Source organism: Drosophila grimshawi, unplaced genomic scaffold (assembly GCF_018153295.1).
Source record: "Drosophila grimshawi isolate 15287-2541.00 unplaced genomic scaffold, ASM1815329v1 contig_44, whole genome shotgun sequence".
In the NCBI taxonomy this organism is placed as follows: Eukaryota; Metazoa; Arthropoda; class Insecta; order Diptera; family Drosophilidae; genus Drosophila; species Drosophila grimshawi.
Window position 1 is genome coordinate 20554592 of NW_025063240.1, and position 22088 is coordinate 20576679.

General features: G+C 40.4%; 6 protein-coding genes across 10 annotated transcripts; all 6 read right to left on the reverse strand.

Moving 5' to 3' along the window:
- Positions 1-850: 850 nt before the first annotated feature.
- LOC116805744 (venom protease-like) lies at positions 851-2855 on the reverse strand. Of its 2 annotated transcripts, none has more exons than XM_032739755.1 (5): positions 2682-2855; positions 2160-2225; positions 1721-2108; positions 1579-1654; positions 851-1490 (listed from the first exon to the last, which is right to left on the reverse strand). In XM_032739755.1, exons 1-5 carry the CDS (start codon positions 2737-2739, stop codon positions 963-965), a joined length of 1116 nt encoding a protein of 371 aa, XP_032595646.1. In that variant the 5' UTR covers positions 2740-2855; the 3' UTR covers positions 851-962. The 2 variants fall into 2 exon arrangements, with proteins under 2 accessions (XP_032595646.1, XP_032595614.1); XM_032739723.1 differs by having other exon boundaries at positions 2661-2845.
- A 1255-nt stretch (positions 2856-4110) lies between these two features.
- On the reverse strand, positions 4111-10110 carry LOC6557312 (venom protease). 4 transcript variants are annotated; one of them, XM_032739582.2, is made up of 6 exons: positions 9826-10073; positions 8897-9066; positions 8543-8825; positions 8086-8482; positions 7944-8019; positions 4197-4759 (listed from the first exon to the last, which is right to left on the reverse strand). In XM_032739582.2, exons 1-6 carry the CDS (start codon positions 9902-9904, stop codon positions 4232-4234), a joined length of 1533 nt encoding a protein of 510 aa, XP_032595473.1. In that variant the 5' UTR covers positions 9905-10073; the 3' UTR covers positions 4197-4231. The 4 variants fall into 4 exon arrangements, with proteins under 4 accessions (XP_032595553.1, XP_032595473.1, XP_001983488.1 ...); XM_001983452.3 differs by lacking the exon at positions 4197-4759 and adding an exon at positions 7131-7785 and having other exon boundaries at positions 9826-10110; XM_032739662.1 differs by lacking the exons at positions 7944-8019; positions 8086-8482; positions 8543-8825; positions 8897-9066; positions 9826-10073 and adding exons at positions 4918-4993; positions 5059-5443; positions 5502-5531; positions 5726-5886 and having other exon boundaries at positions 4111-4759.
- Positions 10111-12540: 2430 nt separating this feature from the next.
- Positions 12541-15190, reverse strand: LOC6558160 (proclotting enzyme). Its single transcript, XM_032743094.1, has 7 exons — positions 14549-15190; positions 14168-14331; positions 13811-14102; positions 13462-13755; positions 13109-13323; positions 12969-13040; positions 12541-12732 (listed from the first exon to the last, which is right to left on the reverse strand). The coding sequence occupies exons 1-7, from the start codon at positions 15093-15095 to the stop codon at positions 12541-12543; spliced, it is 1776 nt and encodes a 591-aa protein (XP_032598985.1). The 5' UTR covers positions 15096-15190.
- A 1517-nt stretch (positions 15191-16707) lies between these two features.
- Positions 16708-17242, reverse strand: LOC6557222 (adipokinetic hormone). Its single transcript, XM_001983450.3, has 2 exons — positions 17032-17242; positions 16708-16967 (listed from the first exon to the last, which is right to left on the reverse strand). Exons 1-2 carry the CDS (start codon positions 17098-17100, stop codon positions 16773-16775), a joined length of 264 nt encoding a protein of 87 aa, XP_001983486.1. The 5' UTR covers positions 17101-17242; the 3' UTR covers positions 16708-16772.
- A 1357-nt stretch (positions 17243-18599) lies between these two features.
- LOC6558848 (ras-like protein 2) lies at positions 18600-20649 on the reverse strand. Its single transcript, XM_001983449.2, has 3 exons — positions 20497-20649; positions 19553-19640; positions 18600-19476 (listed from the first exon to the last, which is right to left on the reverse strand). Exons 1-3 carry the CDS (start codon positions 20575-20577, stop codon positions 19067-19069), a joined length of 579 nt encoding a protein of 192 aa, XP_001983485.1. The 5' UTR covers positions 20578-20649; the 3' UTR covers positions 18600-19066.
- Positions 20650-20794: 145 nt separating this feature from the next.
- Positions 20795-22082, reverse strand: LOC6557300 (replication factor C subunit 2). Its single transcript, XM_001983448.2, has 2 exons — positions 21755-22082; positions 20795-21696 (listed from the first exon to the last, which is right to left on the reverse strand). The coding sequence occupies exons 1-2, from the start codon at positions 21917-21919 to the stop codon at positions 20866-20868; spliced, it is 996 nt and encodes a 331-aa protein (XP_001983484.1). The 5' UTR covers positions 21920-22082; the 3' UTR covers positions 20795-20865.
- Between the last annotated feature and the right edge of the window lie 6 nt (positions 22083-22088).

Here is a 22088-nt window from a genome sequence, read left to right on the forward strand (position 1 = left end):
CAGCTTACAATGATCTCCCTTTTTCTGTTCTTGCCAATTGTGTTTATATTTGCGATTATGGGTTTTCCTTTGTATACGTCTTGACTGTTGATGTCTTTTTTTGCAACCCCTTTCTTGCAAAGAGCTGTCAATAAAAATATCACAGCTAATGATGAAATTAACACCCTTGTGTCTGTCTCAGGGTTTTCGCAAATCAGCTTTCGCATGTAAATTTTGAACGGCGAATTTCGTATGCAAATTTTATCAGGGCATTGTTGATAATAGATCTGTACAACAGATATTGATTGAATCGCGCACAATGTTGTGATACTGACTTGATTGTAAAATTCAGAGTGGCAGCGGAGGAGTAAACAAGCCTTAGAGCCCTGACAGCTGCTTGATGCCACAGCTCCTACGATTTGAATCACAAAGAGTGCATGGAAACTGACAACTTCTTTTGTGGCCACCAATGCACAGACGAACATAACAAAAAGAGTCTGTTGACCTTACATAAAAAGATTCATCTGGCAGAAGGGGGCCGAAGCGTGCCAAATGAGATAAACGGGTTCCCTGATCCTTTGAGATGGAGCCAAAATGATACAAAATGTGGTAGTTGAAGCTGGCTGTCTGGCTTCCAAGTCCATTGTGACCATTGCCTCAGTTTATGCAGTTCCTGACCAAAAAAAACTCTTTAAAAATGTAACCTAAGCCCTACTTCTAGTTTAGATCAATGCTTAGGGTTGCTGCGATCATTAGAAGCACGATTGATGTACTCACTCTCTGTCTGTTGGCTATTTGCATAAGTATGTAGAGGCATGCAACACAAGGATTAGACAAACCCTGAGGTCATGAGAACAAAAGGATCACACACTCAATGCGTTAATATTTAAATATATTTAAGGTTGTGCTTGTGAGTGTAATTATGATATAGCAAAATAAAGACTTCAGAATGGGAACTTGATGTTCCTCAAACTAAAACCAAGTCAAGGAGTATCCAGTAGCATTTCAAGAACCCAGTCCATAAAGTATTGGGTGCTCGAATAGACACCGGGTATCTCAGGCCTGGCACAACCCACACTGTAGGAAACCACACCAATCAGAAAGTAGCGTATTTGATTGCTGACCATTTCGGATATCATGAGAGGACCACCCGAGTCACCATAGCACGTGTCCTTGCCTCCGGAGAGTACTCCCGCACAGAGTACAGCATTATCGAACTGTTCTTCATTGAAATAACGATTCACCTTCGCATACTGAGTGCGACAGACTTCGTTGCTCAGCACGGGTATCGTCAGTTGCCTCAGCACGTTGGATGATTCACCACCCTCCTGAGTCCTGCCCCAGCCGGCAACGAAAGGGTTCGATGACACATAGGACTTAGTACGCAAGGTCGGACTACTGGGCATACAAATGGGTTTAATCGTGTTCGTAAACTGAACACTTCGTTCCAAATAGAGTAATGCGATATCACCGCGTCCATTCCGGCGCGTGTAATGTGGATATGCCACTTTCTATAAATAAACGATGTATATAGTATTATAGTGTTTCCCAACTCAAAATCAAAACCAGAGTTATTTAACAGATTTTTCAATTATTTACCTTTGCGATAGGTATATCAACATGCTGTGCCTCCGAATCCGTCATTAGATTATATTCGCCCAGTCGCACAAACATTCTATAAAGTATAATCAAACACATTTGTTATTATGTTGTCCAAGATCAAGTAACTAGGAGCGCTTACAGATTGTCTTTGATGCAATGGGCTGCGGTGATTACATGCCTGGCGGTAATCAAAGTGCCGCCACACTTGAATGGTGACGAGGAGCCATCGCCATAGCCAAGGAGTGCAATCCAAGGCCAGGCAGCCCTTGGTGCTGGTATACCGCCAACGATATTTATAAAGTCTCTCTTATGTCTGGGCTTAGAGCCGCAACCCTCCTCCACAGTGGGCAGGCGACGTGGTATCTCATCATCATCGACGAGTTTTACTGGCTTACTGTCGGTGGGACAGCAGACATGCCGGTGAACTCGACCACAGATCAAATTGGAGGCCCGCAGTTCTTTTGCAAAATTGGAATCATTTCGTCTCACTTTCAGCTCGTTGAAAACGGATGCACATTTCTTGATATCTGTGCGAAGGGGATTTATGATGAATTCCCAAAAGATAAGCTATAACTTACCCACGCATTCACCAATCTTTCCCACAGGAAACTGGCAGCTGGGAGCACGGGGCTCTACCAATGTAGCTAAAAATGTTAAATTATTGTTATATTAAGTCAAAATAAAAATTCCCACTTAATAAAGAATATCAGAAGATATGTTAGATGACCTGAAACCTGATGCGTGACGCCAATAACTTTAAATGTATATAAATTGCATTATTTATATCACAGCAGCTTTTTAATTAAAAACTGGAATTTATATGAAACAAAAAACTTGAAGAAATTTAAACCTGTAATTATACTCTTATGTCGAAGGTAGTCGACTGTCTGTCCATCTGTCTATATGTGAGTAGAAATGCTTACAAACATTCTATCAATGAAAAAATTGAAAAGTGATTCCTTTCTTATTCAGTGTTGAACAAAAATAATTTATTTTAAATTTGTAATTGTGATTTAATTATATTTATTTGAAATTTTATTAGCAAAAAGCATTTAAGTTTGTCGAGTTTTTATACGTACCTTTTCTGCGGTTCAGCTTACCGTGCGTGTGCTGTGTCAAACAGGCGATAATTAAAACAGCATTAAGCACCTGCATCATTTTTGATAAACAAGTAATTCCTAGTACTCGTGTGCTTATAATTAGTACTTGAAATCAACCCGTTGCTCGACGTTTTGTTGCGCACTCTCGATGTTCACGGTGGGACGTATGTTATTAGACTGAGCGCGCCTTAGAGCCCGGCTCAGTTTTGAATCTCTCTCAACATTTATATGCATGTGACAAGTGCGTGATCTGTGGCAAGCCAACGCCAGTCGATTATGGTGACTCATAGCCATGTAAATCAATTAAATCTGCAAAAAAACCCAATTGCCACACACAACAATTCCAGCTATTTTACCGGTAATCCCATTTAAACCCCAAATAGCTTCAGAATCGAGATACCAGATGGTGTAAGCCATCGTTCACACCCACAAAAATGGGAAATCCTAAACCTGTTTTTCGCTGGTATTGCACTATATGTGCTTCGCGATCCGGCGAGAGAGACTGTCCTAAGTAAAGGTATCCTTTTTTAGAGCTGTTCCGCAGGTAAATATATTAGCAAAGATCTGTTAATTTCTGTGCAACTGATTAAACTAGAATTACCCTCAGTAAATCAATCAAAATATCTTGGCCTACAATGCAATACAATCCCCTTTTATGTTCTTAGCAATCGCGTTTATCTTTACGAATGTAGGTTTTCCTTATACGCCTCTTGACTGTTGATGACTTTTTTTTTGCAACCCTCTTTTTTTGCAATAAGCTATCAATAAAAATATAATGATACTAATGATGATGTTACGCCTTGAGTTGGTGAATTTCGTATGCAAATTTTATCAGGGATTATTGATAAACGATCGGCACAAAAGATGCTGATTGAATTACGCTCGATATTGTGATACTGACTTAATTGTACAATTCAGAGTGACAGAGCAAGAGTAAATGCAGTCTAATGATCTTTGGATTTCAGCCTGTGTCCTGTTTCAAGAAGACTCCTACATATTTTGTGGCCACAGAAAATGTTTATTGCCCAGAAACGATTCGTCTGGCATTTGAACTGATTACAGCACAGAAGTGGAGACGAAGCGTGCCAAATGGGATAAAGGGGTTCCCTGATCCTTTGAGATGGCGCCAAAATGATATGATGAGATGAGGTAGTCATAGCTCTCTGTCTGTATTCCAAACCCATTGTGAGCTTCTTCGAAATTATGTATATACATACATAGAAAGAGAAAACCCTTTAACCCCCACCTCTAGGGATCAGTGCATAGGGGTGTCTCAACTGCGATCATTAGAAGCATTATTGATGTGTTCTCTCTTTCTCTCTCTCTCTCTCTGTCCAGGCATGCATCTCAAGGATTAGACAAACGGCTGAGGTCATGAGCACAAAAGGATCTCACAGTCAATGTGTTGGAATTTAAGTTTACACTTGGATCGCTTGTGAGTTTATTTTATTTACTTTAAACACATACAAATAAAGTTAGATGTAAAAAAGCAAAATAAAGAATGCAGACTGCAGACTGTGAACTAGATGTTAAATGAAACCAAAATCAAGTTAAGGCGTATCCAGTAGCATTTCAAGTATCCAGTCCATAAAGTATTGAGTGCTCGAAAATACGCTAGGGATTTCGGCCCGAGCACAACCAACCCCATAGGACACCACACCGATCAGATAGAAGCGTATTTGATGGTTGACTGTTTCGGATACTATGAGAGGACCACCCGAGTCACCCTGACACGTGTCCTGGCCGGCAGTTAGAACTCCCGCACAGAGTACAGCATTATCGAACTGTTCTTCATTGAAATAACGATTCACCTTCGCATACTGAGTGCGACAGACTTCGTTCCTCAGCACGGGTATCATCAGCTGCATCAGCACGTTAGATGATTCACCAGTCTCCTGAGTCTTGCCCCAGCCGGCAACGAAAGGACTCCATGACACATAGGACTTGGTGCGCAGAGTCGGACTACTGGGCATACAAATGGGTTTAATTGTGTCCGTAAACTGAACATTTCGTTCCAAATACAGCATTGCGATATCACCGCGACCATTCCGTGGAGTGTACTGTGGATAACGCACTTTCTGTAAGTAGACAAAATATATATTGCGATATAGTGAAAGAATAGCAATCGAAAATCCCTGGTGTTTCCCAGAAATACTCTATTCCCCAGGCAGCGTTATATAAAAGTTAGGCTAACTATAAATTATAGTAATGTTCTCTGTATTCTAAAATTATTTACCTTTGCGATAGGTATGTCAACATGCTGTGCCTCCGAATCCGTCCTTAAATCATGCTCGCCCAGTCGCACAAACATTCTACAAAGATAATCAAACACATTTGTTATCATTTTGGTTAAGATCAAGTAACGAGGCATAATTACAGATCTTCTCTAACGCAATGGGCGGCGGTAACGACATGCCTGGCGGTAATCAAAGTGCCGCCGCACTTGAATATTGACGAGGAGCCATCGTCATAGCCAAGGAGTGCAATCCAGGGCCAGGCACCCTGTTTCGCCGGTTCGCCGCCAACGACCTTTTGAAAGGACGCTTTAGTGGTGGAGCCGCAACCCTCTTCCACGGTGGGCAGACGACGTGGTACATCACCCAAGTTTGCGGCCGTTACTGGCTGCGATTGGCCAGTGGGACAGCAGACATTACTCCCAACGCGACCACAGATCAAATTGGAGGCCCGTAATTCTTTTGCAAATTCGGGATCAGTTTGCCTCACTTTCAGTTCGTTGAAAAGGGATGGACAACTTCTGATATCTATCAAAAACGAGGGATTTTTTAAGACCTTCCAAAAGATAATGAAACTATGACTCACCCACGCATTGGCACCTGGCACCTTGTAAATCTACCAACGATGTTGTAAGTATGAAAAAAAATGTAAAAAATGTAGTAAGCACATATATTTATTTAATTGTGCGAACAAAAAAGTCGAATGCGTCATCTATATATAGATTTATATATAAGGTCTAAAATTAAATTTTAAATTATATGCGCAAAAAAAACGCTTTTAATTCAGTTTTGCAGATTTTATATGCATACCTTGTCTGGAATTGAGCTGACCGGGCGTGGGCGTGGCCCAAGAGGCGATCAATAAAACAACACTAAACACCAGCTTCATTGTTGACAATCAGATAATGTGTAGTAGTTATAATTAATGCGGTCACTCACGATGTTCACAGTGCGACATACGTTATCAGACTGAGCGGAATTTGAGAACGGTCAAGCGTCTTTATCAAATTTGGGATTCCGGGAAAACGCTTTGCGTACGTCTACACAGGCGAACGCCAGAGACATCGAGAGTGCCGATCTTTATATAAATACGACAACGGCGAGAACTCGGCTGCTGTCAAGTTGTGTTCTCATAGAAAGCATTAATCGCTTATTGTGACGCACAACTATGTATATCAATTAAATAAAGATAAAAAGCACCAAATTTAACAGAAAACAATGCAAGCTATATTTTTAGATACATTTCCGGTGATCCACTCTGAAGGTCTGTTCACATCTGATCAATTGATTAGCTAAGATTTACCCTCGGCAAATCAACACAAATTCTTAAGTTACAGTGATCTCTTTTTCTGTTCCAGACAATTGTGTTTATATTTGCGATTGTGGGTTTTCCTTTGTGTACCTCTTGACTGTTGGTGTCTTTTTTTGCAACCCCTTTTTTGCAAAGAGCTGTCAATAAAGATATCACAGCTAATGATGAAATTAACACCATTGTCTGTGTCCCAGAGTATTCACAAATCCACTTTCGCATGTACATACATTTTTAAGGGGCGAATTTCATATGCAAATTTGATCAGGGCATTGTTGATAATGGATCTGCACAACAGATATTGATTGAATGTTATGATACTGACTTAATTGTATAATTCAGCTGAAGTAAACTGCAGTCTAATGCAGCCTCAGAGTCCTGACAGCTGCTTGGTGCCACAGTTCCTCCGATTTGAATCACAAAGAGTGCATGGAAACTCCCATCTTGTGGCATCTTTTGTGGCCACAAATGCGCGGGCGAACACAACAGAAGGCGTCTGTTGACTCTACAAATAAGGATTCGTCTGGCATTTGAACTGATTACAGCACAGAAAAGGAGACGAAGCGTGCCAAATGGGGTAGGAGTTTCTCTGATCCTTTGAGGTGGAGCCAAAATTATACAACATGAGTTGGGTTGGCATTCAAATCCATTGTGAGCTTCTCCGAAATAAGAATGCAACTCACAACCAAAAGCAGGCAACCCTTTAGCATATATAACCTACCCCCTGCCTTTAAACCAGATTAGTGCTTTGGGTTGCCATCGCTGCGATCGTTGGAAGCATGATTATGTGTTCTCTCCCTCTCTTTTCTAGTTGCATAAGTCCGCACAAGGATTAGACAAACGTTGAGGTCATGAGCACAAAAGGATATCACAGTCAATGTGTAGGAATTTAAGGTTACACTTGGATCGCTTGTGAGTTTATTTTATTTACTTTAAGCATATACGAATAGAGTTAGATGTAAAATGTCAAAATAAAGAATGCAGACTGCAGACTGCAGACTGTGAACTAGGTGTTCCTCAAACTAAAACCAAGTCAAGGCGTATCCAGAAGCATTTCAAGTATCCAGTCCATAAAGTATTGGGTGCTCGCATAGACACCGGGGATCTCGGCCCTGGCACAACCCACACCGTAGGAAACGACACCGATCAGATAGAAGCGAATTTGATTGTTGAACACCTCAGATGACATGAGAGGACCACCCGAGTCACCTTGGCACGTATCCTTGCCTCCAGAGAGTACTCCCGCACAGAGTACAGCTTTATCGAACTGTTCTTCATTGAAATAACGATTCACCTTCGCATACTGAGTGCGACAGACCTCATTGGTCAGCACGGGTATCATCAGTTGCATCAGCACACTGGAGGATTTACCATTCTCCTGAGTCTTGCCCCAGCCGGCAACGAAGGGATTTGTGGACACATAAGATTTAGTACGCAGGGTCGAACTACTGGGCATACAAATGGGTATAATCGTATCCGTAAACTGTACATTTCGGTCCAAATACAGCATTGCGATATCACCGCGACCATTCCGTGGAGTGTACTGTGGATAACGTACTTTCTGTAAGTAGACAAAATATATATTGCGATATAGTGAAAGAATAGCAATCGAAAATCCCTGGTATTTTCCAGAAATACTGTATTCCCCAGCCAGCGTTATTTAAAAGTTAGGCTAACTATAAATTAAAGTAATGTTCTCTGTATTCTAAAATTATTTACCTTTGCGATAGGTATGTCAACATGGCGTGCCTCCGCATCTGTCGTTAAATCGTGCTCGCCCAGTCGCACAAACGTTCTAAAGTGAATAATCAAAGAAGTTTGATATTATTTTGGCCAAGATCAAGTAACTAAAAATGCTTACAGATCATCTCTGATGCAATGAGCGGCGGTGATAATATGCCTGGCGGTTATCAAAGTGCCGCCACACTTGAATGGTGACGAGGAGCCATCGTCATAGCCAAGGAGTGCAATCCAGGGCCAGGCACCCTGTTTTGCCGGTTCGCCGCCAACGACCTTTTTAAAGGTCGCTTTAGGGGTGGAGCCGCAACCCTCTTCCACGGTGGGCAAACGACGTGGTACCTCCTCCAAGTTTGCGGCTGTTACTGGCTGCGAAGTGGTGACCGTTTGGCCAGTGGGACAGCAGACATTACTGCCAACTCGACCACAGACCAAATTGGAGGCCTGCAATTCTTTTGCAAATGCGGCATCAGTTTGCCTCACTTTCAGCTCGTTGAAAACGGATGGACAGCTCTTGATATCTGCGGAGGAATCAAGGAAGTTTAGGAGTACTTACAAAAGGTAATTTAGTTAAAACTTACCAACACATTCACCAAGCCTTCCGGGTGGAAAGCGGCAGCTGGGACCACGCTCTACGATCGAATTTGAGGTAACTGGTGCAGTAGTGGTTCTTATAGTTGGTCTTTGAGTGGTATACTGTATCCAGGGATTGCCAGTGGGTGCCTGTGTTGTAAATGGCTGCACCTGCGGAGTCACAAATGTCGACTGCGTGGGAAAGAAAGGATTCGGTGGCCGCTCTGTAACCGGTTGCGTTGGTCGCACTGTAACCGGATTCTGATTAGTAATGGGTCGAGTACAGCACACCTACATAAGTCCATAATAGATAGATAATGAAAGAGTGTTTGAAGCAAGCGAATAAATAGCTAATCCCATACCACTGGATCCCCGTTAATGTTGCGGGTGCCACAGCTGCGCTGCAGGGCAATCACATAATTCTGAGCAGTTCGCCTATCGGTCAACTGGAAGACATTGGACGCTTGTGGACAGTAGCTGAGTCCCACACAGCTGCCATAGTAATTCTCTGGCGTGATGCAGTCCTGGCGAACTAAACGGGGAAACGCATTATTGAAATATGTTTAGTTTTCGTTAGTATTTTTGTTTGTTTATTTAAGACTCTAAATACAAGTTGCTTTTTCTGCAAATGTTATTTTGTTATATCTAGTCTTGGCTAAGAGTATTTCAAGTTTTGTCTACGTCTCGTTAACCGCCTCTTCTCTGTCTTTTGCCAAATTGCAGTCATTAACCAGTGGAACGTGCTTGTAATACTCAACAATCTATGCATAAATAACCCCTTAAAAAAAAACCCGAAAACTCAGTAAGGAAACGTCTCCGGCATACTGCGACAGCTTGGGTCACTTGACCTTGGTTGGAGCTTGCAATAACAGTGACACTGACTGGTTTTACGGATTGAACTTGAAACGCAACGCCAACAATTTTTAATTTCTTTACATTTTGTTGTTTGTATCACAGTCACTTTGGCCAAATCCAGACGAGTTTCAAATTTGTTGTTTTAATATTGTGGGAATTAATTGGAAACAAAAGACTTAGGCAACAAACTTGTCGAAATTTCAAATTGTAATTTTAATTGAAATCACTGCGAAAATATTCAAATAATATCTGCTAAGATGCGTTGATTGTAAATGGAACTGGTTTCTAATCGCTCGCTTCGTAATCAAAATCAACTTGTTTATTTAGTTTGTGCTGTGCTTTAACTAGCTCGACGGGTTAGTCGTTAAAATTTCTATCAAGCGGAGAAAATGCAAAAAGCGAAAAGTTCTCTTCACACATTCGTATTTGTATGTACCTTGTCTGCGGTTGAACTGGGCAGGCATGGGCGTGGCCAAGCAGGCGATCGTTAGCACAACACTAATCACCAGCTTCATTTTTGTCAAACAAAAAAATGCCAAGTACTTGTATAATTATATGTTGTACTCTAAATCAACTCGTCGTTGAAGAAGATTTTACTGCGCACTCGCGATGTTCACAGTGCGACGCACGTTATCAGACTGAGAGCGCCTTTGAGCCCGGTCAAGCGTCTTGGTCAACTTTCGGATTGCGACAAACGCTTTGCGTACGTCTACTCAAACGATCGCCAGAGGCAGAACCAGTGTCGAGCTTTATATACAAACGACAAGGGTGAGAGTCCGGCTTACAAGTTGTGTTCTCTGAGAGAGAACGTTGATCATTTATACTAGACTCACTTTATAGACATTATACATCAATTAAATCTCAAAAAATCACCAAATTGCAATGCATTTGCTATTTTATGCATTTTTCCCATCAACAAACAACAATCCAAGCTATATGATGACAAATCTCGCTTAAAATGTAAATAATAATAAATAGGCTCGATTATATTAGGTATAATAACATTCACCGGGCAACAATTATTCCCGATATGTTTTAATTATAGAACAAGTTTTGCAAAATTAGTTCACACTTAATGCAAAACCAAAAAGATACATTTCAAATAACGAATATCACATACCCTAGCAGCTTTAAGAGCAACTATAACATTTAAGACAATAAGTATTAATATTTGTTAATCTGAGATCAAATGAATATTGATCCTAAGGTGTCAAATTTTCAATAAATATTTGATAGGCAACAGAGATTGCTACACAAAATAGCTAACATACTAAAAATCCGAAGAAATTGTTAAAAATCCATATTTGTTATTGAGCAACTCAATTTAAATTTACATCATTTTCGTTTGGTAAAATGTAATTTACATACCAAATTGGGATTCTCTAAAATCTTCCATATAATTTAATTTTTCCACTTGCTTATTGAATGTTATTCCAATAAAATATAATGATACAAGTTGTTCAGATTCATATAAATCATAAGCCAGTTGTACGCTGCAGATAGAGCAGATACACAGCAAATAAAGTATACCCAACCCATGGGTTGAGATTAGAAATATGTTCACACCATCTGTCGAGCGGCCTTCAATCCTGCAATTAGCAGATAGTAGCACAGGCAGCATCGTAAATAAGATAATTTAAGACATGGTATCTGTACACGCATAGATAACTATTGATTGTTTAGGTCAACCCGCAAATAGCATAACTAGTCCTAAGCAAACATTATCGTCTGAAAATTCTGTCCAATAAAGTCTGTGTCTTTTAGAGTCTTAGTAAATACAAGTCTACTCGTTCATTTACCTCCATCGCACTTACTGTGCGCAATGAAGGACCTCCCTCTCCGTAAGTCCAACTGGTTACAAGTGATATTTGCGACGCCTTTTAGTAGTCAGTTTATGTGCTGACTGCTTCCCTTGAAATATACACAAACACAAGTAATTTATGTTTTGTCTCCGTAACATTTTCAGAAATGAATTATATCCTTCAAGTGCATTTTCAATTGTCATCAAAGTGTATAATTAAATAATATACTCAGTGAGGGTAGAAAAATGCACTTATAAACATTGCTTACGTATGTAGGCTATGAAGCGGATGCGTAAATGTCTCATGGCGCCAAATTGTTTGTCATTGTGGAATTTCGAGAATTGACATGTGATGACTCACTTGGATCGAATAGGTAAACTTAACAAGAAACAGAAGAGGAACAAGCAAGCAAACACATAAAGCTAAGCAAATTGTATAAATAGTAGATTTCATTTATCACATTTAAAACAACTAATGAAGTTCATACCGCGATGGGAGACAACTTAATTGGCAGCAATCAAATCGTGTTTGAATCACTTAACAAGTTGTTTATTGGGCAGCCTTTGCCTACTGTTGATTATGCAAGATTGCAACTGAGAGTTACGTATGCATTTCTTGTACTAGAAAAAGTTCATACTGATTGGAGAGATTGGGTTGTTTTGCGATTTACATGTTTAGTTCTCATCGATGACATCGTCGTTGAATCTGATTGGAATTTCGATTAGTAGACCCACAAGCAAAAGTCAATTAACATGCATGCAATGCAATCGATGCTTATTCCTTGAGTCCCCAATGGGCGTTGGGGCGATGATGAAGTCATTGGCATTGCAATTTTCAGAGAATGTCGTCCAAATAATTTCCCAGGTTATTTCTCCAGCCAAAGAGTTCCGGGTTTAGTATCCGTGTGGCATTGTATTTATTTTATTTTTAATACAATAAGACAGCTATCATTTGAATATAGTTTCTCAGCAGTAGTTGTAAACCTGTAAGTGCTGATCGAGATTAATTTATGAATTGACCATTATGAAATCATTCTCGGGGTAGTGATAGGCGTGAACAAAATATAATAGTAATAACTAATTATACGCGACATGCGACATTAAGGGATCATTGCACAACATATGAATTCGAGTTTTTTTTTATCGGAATATCCCGGGATTATTTTCAGTCGCATGTGTAAAAATGGTGTTTTGTAATTCAAATGCGAGCTTCCCTATATTTATTAAATGTTATATAGCAATATTAATGGCTTACTGATTTTGATGATTTGATGTTGATCGCATTTATAATTTTTTCTATAATAAACAACTTATTTATTTACTTTTGAATTATATATTTTGGACAAACGTTTAATTTCTAAGTCCAAGATTCTGTGAGATAGATCTACGTTTTCTGCCCCTAGAATAACCGCGTAGTATCTGCTGTATCCAGTCCAAGTAGCTGCTAGTTCTCGTATATACACCAGGAAACCCGGGTCTGGCGCATTCATAGCCAAATGAAACGATACCCAGTAAGTAGTAACGATACATATTACCATCCAACTGAAAAATATGAAATAACATTGCCATAAAGATACGAGCTGTTAAAATATGTTTCCAAAAACGAACATGTAAATTAATTTGTTTACACAATGAAAAGAAACTATTGTCAACTGATCTTTAGTGAATATTTTTGTGGCTTCCCCAGCAATTAGCTGCAAAGCTCAACCACCTTGGGACAAACAGTCAGAAAACTGGTTCAACACTCAGCTGATGAATCAGATGCGATTATAACTGACCTGCGGCAGCATAAGTGGTCCACCGGAATCCCCCTGACAAGCATCGACTCTGGAGCTGCCTGCGCAAATCAGCTGCAAGGAGTGAAACACACAAATTACTTAACATGATGATGAAGTTTTGCCAGTTTTGTCTTGTCCACCTTGTCGCTGAATTGCACAAACTGGAAGACAGACTTGTAGTTCTGCTCGCAGCTCTGCCGAGAGACAATCGGCACCTGAGCATCTCGCAGCACATTTGAAGTGCTTCCCTGATGCTGAGTGGCACCAAAACCGGCCACAAACGGATTCATGCCAACAAGTTGATCTTCGCGCTGAAATCGGCTCGAATCCGGCAGGCAAATTGGACGTATATCACCTGAAAGTGTAAAAACAAAACCAAAAAACAATATATTGTTGTCGTCAAACACCGACTGTTAAATACTCTGTTACGAGTCACTTTTGAAATTGGAAACAACGAATGATTACAAGCCAAGTGATAGTATTCACTACTCACCACCAGATGGCGCCTCGCCATTCAGCTCAATCATGCCAATATCATTTGCAATTGAGGACAAATCATATTGGTCGTGAACAATGCTGCGACGGATGCGAAAATTCACAGCGCCAGCTTCATTTAACTGCGACAGATCATGAGCACCAAGACGCACCAGTGTCAGTGTTGGATTGATGCAGTGCGCCGATGTCACAACAAACGTTGAACTAATCAAGCTGCCAGCGCAGAGGAACTTGATGGCATTGGGATTGGTATCATCAATGTAGCCCAGGGCAGCCATCCAGGGATACGCACCTGTTGTAGAGATGGCTGAGAGTAATTAAAATTTCTTTGGAATGCTTCTACATACCTTTCCTCACAGGCATACCGCCCACGACACGATTTGTGGTGGCGCCACCTACGCCACAGGCACTTGAACTGGGCAAGTTGCTGGGGAAAGTTGGTGGCACAACACGTGGCGTTGTGGTGTGCACCACAAATTGACCCTGATTGTGGGGTGGCGTGGGCTGAAAGACGACAATAGGCGGAGGGTTCTGTGTGGTCGGTGCACCAAGCGAGGAGAAAGAGAAGCCGACACCAGTTGGCAAATACTCCTTGGGTCGTCTGGCCACAATGGACGCCGGCTCCGCGGAGCAGCAGACCTGGGAATTAAGTCGAAATGGATCTGTTCTATTTGCTGAGTGTACTGGAATGGAGTGCAGCTTACCAAAAAGCTGGAGCCATCAAAACCGCATATGGACTGGCCCAGAAACAATTGAAGCTCGTTGGAAACTGTGCCCGCCTGAAAAGTCTCTACGAGATGTAAGCAGGAGGTTAACGGCACACAGCTGCCGGCACGTGAGCGTGCATCCTGGCAGCTCTGCTGCTGGGCTGAAATTATGAGCAGAGGCATTGCGGTTCTAAGGGATTTAGGTGAAGGTTCTGGTGCTGGATACGTGTAAAGTTTGCCAATTCGAATTTAGTGTAATTTTTTTGTATATTTGCTTTTGATAATTTATTTGCGCATTTTGACTACGAGTACAATCTATGGACTTGGGTATTTCTGATTGGGAGCTGTGCTTGGTTTAGATGGGTATTTTGATATGGCGCCGCCGACGGCGACGACGACGTCCTGTGGGATTAAGCTGCACGAAGACCATCATATCCGAACCATTGGGTAAACTGGATGGAGGCTGATTCTGTTGCTGTGGCTGTTGCTGCCTGGGATCGATGCAGGGACAATTGGGCAATGGGGGCACTCCACCCGGCAGGCAAACAAAGGGCGATGGTGGACATGTGGCCGGCGGCAAAGTGGGTGGCGGCAGAGTGGGCGGCGGCAAAGTGGGCGGCGGCAAGGTAACAATAACTTCAGTTGTGGTTGTCACAGTCGTGGGAAATGGTGGAGTTGGAAATGGTATCGTTGGTAACGGTGGCGTTGGAAATGGTGTGGTTGGCGGCGTTGGCTGATACGTTGGCGGCACTGCGGACGTGGACGTCAAGATGGGCGTTAGTGGCGGCGTGGGCAGCGGAGCTGGTAATGTATAATAGACGGGAAAATAACCTGTCGGATAGAGGGGACACCAGCCTTTGATGCTGGCCAAATACGAGAGAAATGGCCAGAAATACACCTTCACACAGAACTCATCCAGCAGCATGTTGGACAGATCCGTGTGCAGCTACCCCAAACGTTGCCAAAGTACTGTTCACCATTCTAGTTGCAGTGCAGCCAACTGTGCCCCATGTTTTTAATATATCACAAATTATTCAATTATTTAGATTTTCGATAAAAAATTGTCGACTATTGCAGATACAGTAAAACAACGCTAAAGCAAACTAAAAGCTGTCAATTAAAATATTGATTTAAAAAATAGGCAACTTCCAGGAATTGATTAACGATACAAGAATCAAGGCTATAGAATTATAAAAAGGATAAAAATCGCATATTGCAGTACAGTAAAACAACACTAATGCAAAAATCAAGCGGCAACAAAAATAAAGTTGGAGAAAAATGAGAAAAGTCTGCAAATTCCAGGAATCGATTAACGATACAAAAATCAATTATATAGAATTAGAAAATATAATAAAATGAACGGTTGAAGTTACAGTCAAACAACGCTAAGGCAAATGAAAAGATGCGAATTAGGCTAGTTCGACTTAGGCTAGCTGCACTGTATATGTGCAGTTTTAGGTCGGTTAAGCGGGTGTTTGACATGATGACTAAATGCTCATTGATCAAGCATGGCTCCAACTGGCTCCAATATGGTAACAACTGCCACACTCCTCCACTGTTTGCCATGCTTTGTTAATTTTCGATAATTAAAATAACTGGGCCACTGACGCTTGCTATCCGATTGTGTCCAGCGATTGTGTTTTAACTTTGGTGTTTACATGACAAATATTAGTACGCCGGGAACAGATCTCGTTGTGGCACGAAACCATCTATTTGTTTTGATTGGGACTTCGAGCGCTTAAAACTAAACACATTTCACACGATAACAATCTTTGAATATCATTTTGTGCACTAAATTGAAAACAAACTCGCTTAACACTTACAATTCACGAGTTGCACAAGGGTATAGATCCATATTTGGCTTATCCAAAGTTTCGTTTTCGTATTGTAAAAGTTGCACATATTTTTCATCATTTTTTTCTGCTTTTTTTGTTTTCAGCACGTTCCCCCCAGGCGAACTTCAACGCTGCACTGATCTTTTCGAGTAGCGACTGTTCAGAAATTTAAACAAATATCGCTGCGATTATAATGCTTATGATGGTTTAATTGTTGCAATTTTCCAAATTAAATCAAATTGCCTTTACAACCAATCTGTATTATCTGTTTATTTAATTTTCGGACAATAACAATAAAAACAACGATGATGACATATGGCTTGAACTTGAAAAAGGTAAAGCACCCATTGAACCCCGGACCGGAAAGCGGCTTAAACTCAACAAGGTCTAATTATTGGTATATCTATATATCCCAAGTTAAGCGCCATTTATTCTAATACTCTTTCTTGTGGCTCACTTAAGAGCTACGAGCCTGGCAAGGACATCATCGATGCCCTATAAGTATAGCTTCCCCATGAGGAAATTACAACTTATTACGGATGCGCTTATTTATTCAAATGTTGTCTTTTCAAAGTTAGGCACATGGCTATAATTGTTATTAGTACATTAAGTGACGAAAAACGGAAAGTGCTCTAAATCTAAATGCCGACTACGACTACCTCGTGTACTCGTACATACATACAAAATACAATAAAAACATTGAATATTATGATCATTGGGTAAACAGGCTTGCAGGCATCGAGTGTGATCCGATTGAATCCTTGCGCCTACTCCCTGTGCTTGCAGTCGAGAAAGAGTTGTGCCTGCGATTGGACAAAGCGAAAGATCTCCAGCAGCATCTCGTTGGATGTTTTGCAGTTGCCCTGCTGCGACTCAAAGAAGCCACCGGCACCACTGCCACCACCAACACCACCAGCTCCACCGTCCACAGACCGTTTGCCCCAATTCGGCGAGAATGTCAGCTGCAAGTGTGCGAATTATTGAAGATTCCCCCAAAATCAGCAATTGCTCCACATTTCTACTCACTTGACACTCCACACAGGCCAGCAGGAAGAAGAGCACTGCAGCAATGAGGACTTCACTCTTCGGATTCATTTTGCGTTCTATAAGTTATCCAACAGTCGTCGCCGCTTTTATACCCATCCAAAATGTCCTATTGCCTCGCAGGCTGTCCAATTAATTTTGCACTTCTAGGGATGCTGTGCACAGACCGACAACAAATGGAACACATTGCTAGCACCGCCCACTGTCTAACAAATTAAAATCTTACTTTAATATCAAGATTCATTAAGATTCATGTCGAAATTATATTCCAAAAAATCAAATTATGCGTTTCAGGCTTAAATTCTTGAATTGCCTTGGAAACCGTGTTAAATTTTCATAACTTTGTCAAAACTGAACCGATTTTGAAACTCACTCACGGCTCGAAAGTCAAATTGGACCCTCAAAAGCTCATAGGGACTGCTTGAAATGGTTTATTGCTGTTACTTTATCAAAAGTGGTCAGATTTTCAAAAACCAGGGTTTTTTTTCGATGCTTCAAGCTCTTGAATAATTCTACATTCAAAGTTCAATATTATTTACAAGATTACTGGCTGAATTTGATGAATTAATTATATACCAAACAAGATTTCAGATTCCATTTGATTTGTAGTTGGTCCAGCTCGTTAATCAAATGAAATGTTCGTTGAAAATTTTGGAAGCATTTGTGATTTTTATGTATTTATTAGAATTGCGCATATATTTTGTATTAAATATATATATATATATATATAAATATATGGTATAAATTAAAAAAGGTTCGTTTAATTAAGCAGTGTAGAGTTAAACAAGAATACATAATACAAACACGCTCCACATAAATTCATTTACACATATGATAAAAAAAAATTATGATGTAAAAATACATAATTTTGTATAAAAAACATAGAGTAATTTTTTAAGAGGTTTACAATTATTATTGTATTGTGCGTTTTATTTGTATTTTTTATCGTTTTGATGTTCATTTTATCAATATCATTACTAATATAATAACAAAGAACAATTGAAATTGTATTTGTTATTGTTTTGCTTTGCTTGCAGTTTTTTGCAGTTATTTGTTATTTTTTTTGTTATCAATGCGATGACTAAATGCAACGAGAACGAGGCACTCAATTTGTTATTTAAACACAACACAATCTTTGATTACGCTGAACAAAATCGAATTTTAGGCATTATATATGTGTGTATACATATATATATATATATATAAATATATATATAGACGTATGCGAATATGCAATATATTAGTAGTAAATAACAATACAAATTACAATAACACATTACATTTTGGCTTAATCAAAACAAACATTTCAAAACTTGGCTCAATTATTGCATTAATAGTCGCATATAAACAAATGGCGTTTTTCTTTTTTCTTCTTTTTTTCCACACAAAAATTTCACTTCAATTTCTAACCATAATATAATAATAAAAACATTGTTTCTTGTCCTTAATTGTTGCCATGCGATCAACAAATAATATTACAAAAATATACATATATATATATATGTACACAATATATATATATATATATATATAGGTGTGTGTATGTATGTATATATAAATGTGTATATATGTATTTATAAATGTATTTATGTTTGTGTGTGTGAATTTTTGCTGTCTGGATGTGGACGCAAGGACATTTTCTGTTGCGTTGATAATTTTGATTTCATTTGTTCTGTTCTTAGTATGTTGTTTTAGTATAGTTAAGTGACGCGAGATTATATTAAATTTGATACGTTGACATACGCCACTGGGCAGACAGGCAGACGGGCAGCCGGGTATATAAAATGCACTTCGTTTTATCGGGTATCTGGGTCTGATTACTGGTTAATCGGAGGAAACTACATATGTATGCATATATATATATATATTTATATATAGCTCAGTCGACGCTCGATAAATTAATTTAAAATTTGGTGTTATACTCGTTACATTCATGTTGTTATTCTTGTTCTTGTTGTCGTTGATTTTTTTGTTGATGTTGATGTTGTTGGTGTTGTTGGAGATTCGCAACTGTTGCTTACATTAGGCAACACTTCCTCTTGCCTTTCTTCTTGTAGCCCTCCTCGAAATAGGGCCGCTCGGCTATTTGAAATTTGCGGACAATACGCACCAGTTCGTGGAACGCCTGATCGACATTGACACGCAGCTTGGCACTGCACTCAATATAGGGTATCAGGAGATTTCTGCTCGTATTTTGTGCCTCCTCCAGCGACACCTGACGCTGATGCTCCAAATCGCACTTGTTGCCCACCATCAGCATGGGGAACTCATCGCGATCCTTCACACGCAATATTTGCCGTTGAAACTTTGTGATTTCATCGAAACTGGAATGATCGTTCAGCGAGAAGACCAATAAAAATCCCTCGCCTGAGCGCATATATTGCTCCCGCATAGCGCTGAACTCCTCCTGGCCAGCCGTATCCAGTACTGCAATGGAAATGGAAACGATTTTAATAATGAGCGAAGAGAGTAAGGTAATTGAAGAGTCGGCCATTTCACTCACTATCCAATTTGGCTGGCACATCGTCTATGACACATTGTTTGGTATACGAATCCTCGATGGTGGGATCATAGTCTGTGACGAAATAGCTCTGTAAAATTTCAAGTAGCAAAAATCAAGTATTCATTAATTGTTTTTGTTTTTTCCTCATTATAGTTTTTTCTTTCTATTTTTTTGGTAGCACTTTTGATTTGTTTACACACGCAGATGCCACTTTTATCATCAAGTGAAAACAAAACTAGAGGAAAATCTTTGTGTGTGTGACTGAGTGTGTGTGTGTGTATGCATATACAAACTATATTCGTGAGCGTGCATGTGTGTGTGTGTGTGTATGTAAATATACATATGATTGGATGTGGCATGAGAAGATGGAGATGACGCAAATAACTAAAAATAAATAGTGAAGGAGACGATGGCCAAAGAGAGACCGTCGTGGTCGTGGTCGTGACCATGACGAGCGGGTGGGGAGGGGTTAACATAAATTGACCTCACACACACACACTCATACATAAATGGCTAATCGTTACTTCATTTTAAGCCGCTCCCAACACTTTTCTCTAGTGCTCTTTTAAATTAAATATTTCTCAAGTCGAATTTCGCTTCGTTTTCTTTTTCTTTTTGTTGCCGTTGTTGAAGATGATCTATGTTTGAAAATATGTAGCACGAATATTGCCAAATAAAGTCGCTCGCTTTTTGTTGCTTTTGCCAAAAAAAAAACACGGGTTCAGCCCACTTGTTACGTTGCGGCCGCGCCCCTCCCTCTGTTTTTTTATTTTTTTTTTTGTGGGCAGTGATGAGCAACGTTTCGCATTCGCTGCTATGTGTCAGCGATGAAAAGTCACTGTTATTGTCAACTTCAAAATCACGGCGACAGCACTGGCGACGACAACGACGACGACGTCACCAGCTCCAACTAGATTCCTGGGCACACTCTCTCTCTCTCTCACCTGTATGAATTGTATCGTTATTGCGGATTTGCCAACGCCACCACCGCCAACAACAACCAATTTGTATGTTTGCATTTGCATTTTTTTTGTGCGTTGTTTTGTCCTAATTTCTATTATTTTATTGTTGGACCGTTCGCGAAAAGAATTCAACTAGAAGTACACACGGTGCTATCGACATAATCGATCATTGTTAAACATTATCGACATATCGCCATGGTTACATTTCGATTATTCGATTGAACGACGACTTCAATTGGTAATTTTAAACGATACTTAAGCAATTGTTATCGAAATCGAATTCAAGTTTTGTGTTTATTCAACAAGTTGAGGCTTAAAATTAAAAAGGTTACTTTTTGGAAAATATGATGGCTAATTCGACTCAGCCACGATGCACAGACGCGCCAGCAAGCTGGTCAGTTGCAACAGGGAGTTGCAACCATCGACAATCTTCATGTGCGTAATGCCAATCTCTCGTATAAAATTCAATTTCAATTGCTCATCCACATTCAAACGTTTGCAGACACGAAATATGTTGCCAATGATGTCCTCGGGTGCATAACCCAAGCGCCACAGCTTTGCCAATATCTTGTACGCCTTGTGTATATCGTTGGCTGCACAATGCTGCAACATATCCTGCAACAGCATCGGATGCGGCTCATCACAGACCTTAAATACGTTTGTGCCCGTTATGTCGCCAAATCCTTGTGCCGTCGACTGTAGATTATTGAGACCCTGACGCATATCACCTTGGGCGGTGAACACAATCGCCTCCAGGCCATCCTCATCGTACTTGAGCTTCTCCAGCTGGCACACCTCAATCAGTTTGGCCAGCACCTGGGCATCGGAGAGTTTTGTGAATCGCAGCATGGCACAACGGGATTGGATGGGTTCTATAATCTTTTCGCTGGTGTTGCAGGCGAGCGCAAAACGCGTCGTATTCGAATAGATTTCCATGGTGCGTCGCAATGATTGCTGTGCCCCCTCCGTCATGCTGTCCGCCTCATCCAGTATAACAATCTTATGGCGTCCGCGTGGCAATGTCACCTTTTGCTGTGCGAACATTTTTATCTTATTCCTAACGACATCAATTCCACGTTCGTTGGATGCATTCAACTCGAGCACGGCATCTTTATAGCTGTCGCCGAGCAGAATGCGTGCCAGGCACTGTATCGTTGTTGTCTTGCCCACGCCAGGTGGTCCCTGTAAATACACCTCATTATTAATATTTCAACCCTTAGCGATTCCTTGATTAAATTACGGCTATGATAATGTTGGGTGAATTTCCTTGGGTTGAAAAAACCGACAGGCGGGCAACGGTGTCTTCATTGCCAACAATTTCCTCAAATTTCACGGGTCGATATTTCTCAATCCATGGCAAATTGTTGCGTTTGTCCGCCACAACTGTTTCAGGTTCTGCTGGCATTTTACTTTTAATACAATCTATACAAATTTCAACTCACAAACAAAATAAAACGCGGCAGTGAGTCTGGTATTATTTAGCACATAATTATCATCGAGTTTCATAGCAGTCAGCTTTTTGTTTGCCGCACCTATCAAAATAGCAACTCTGTGAGCAAAGCAAAAATCGACTA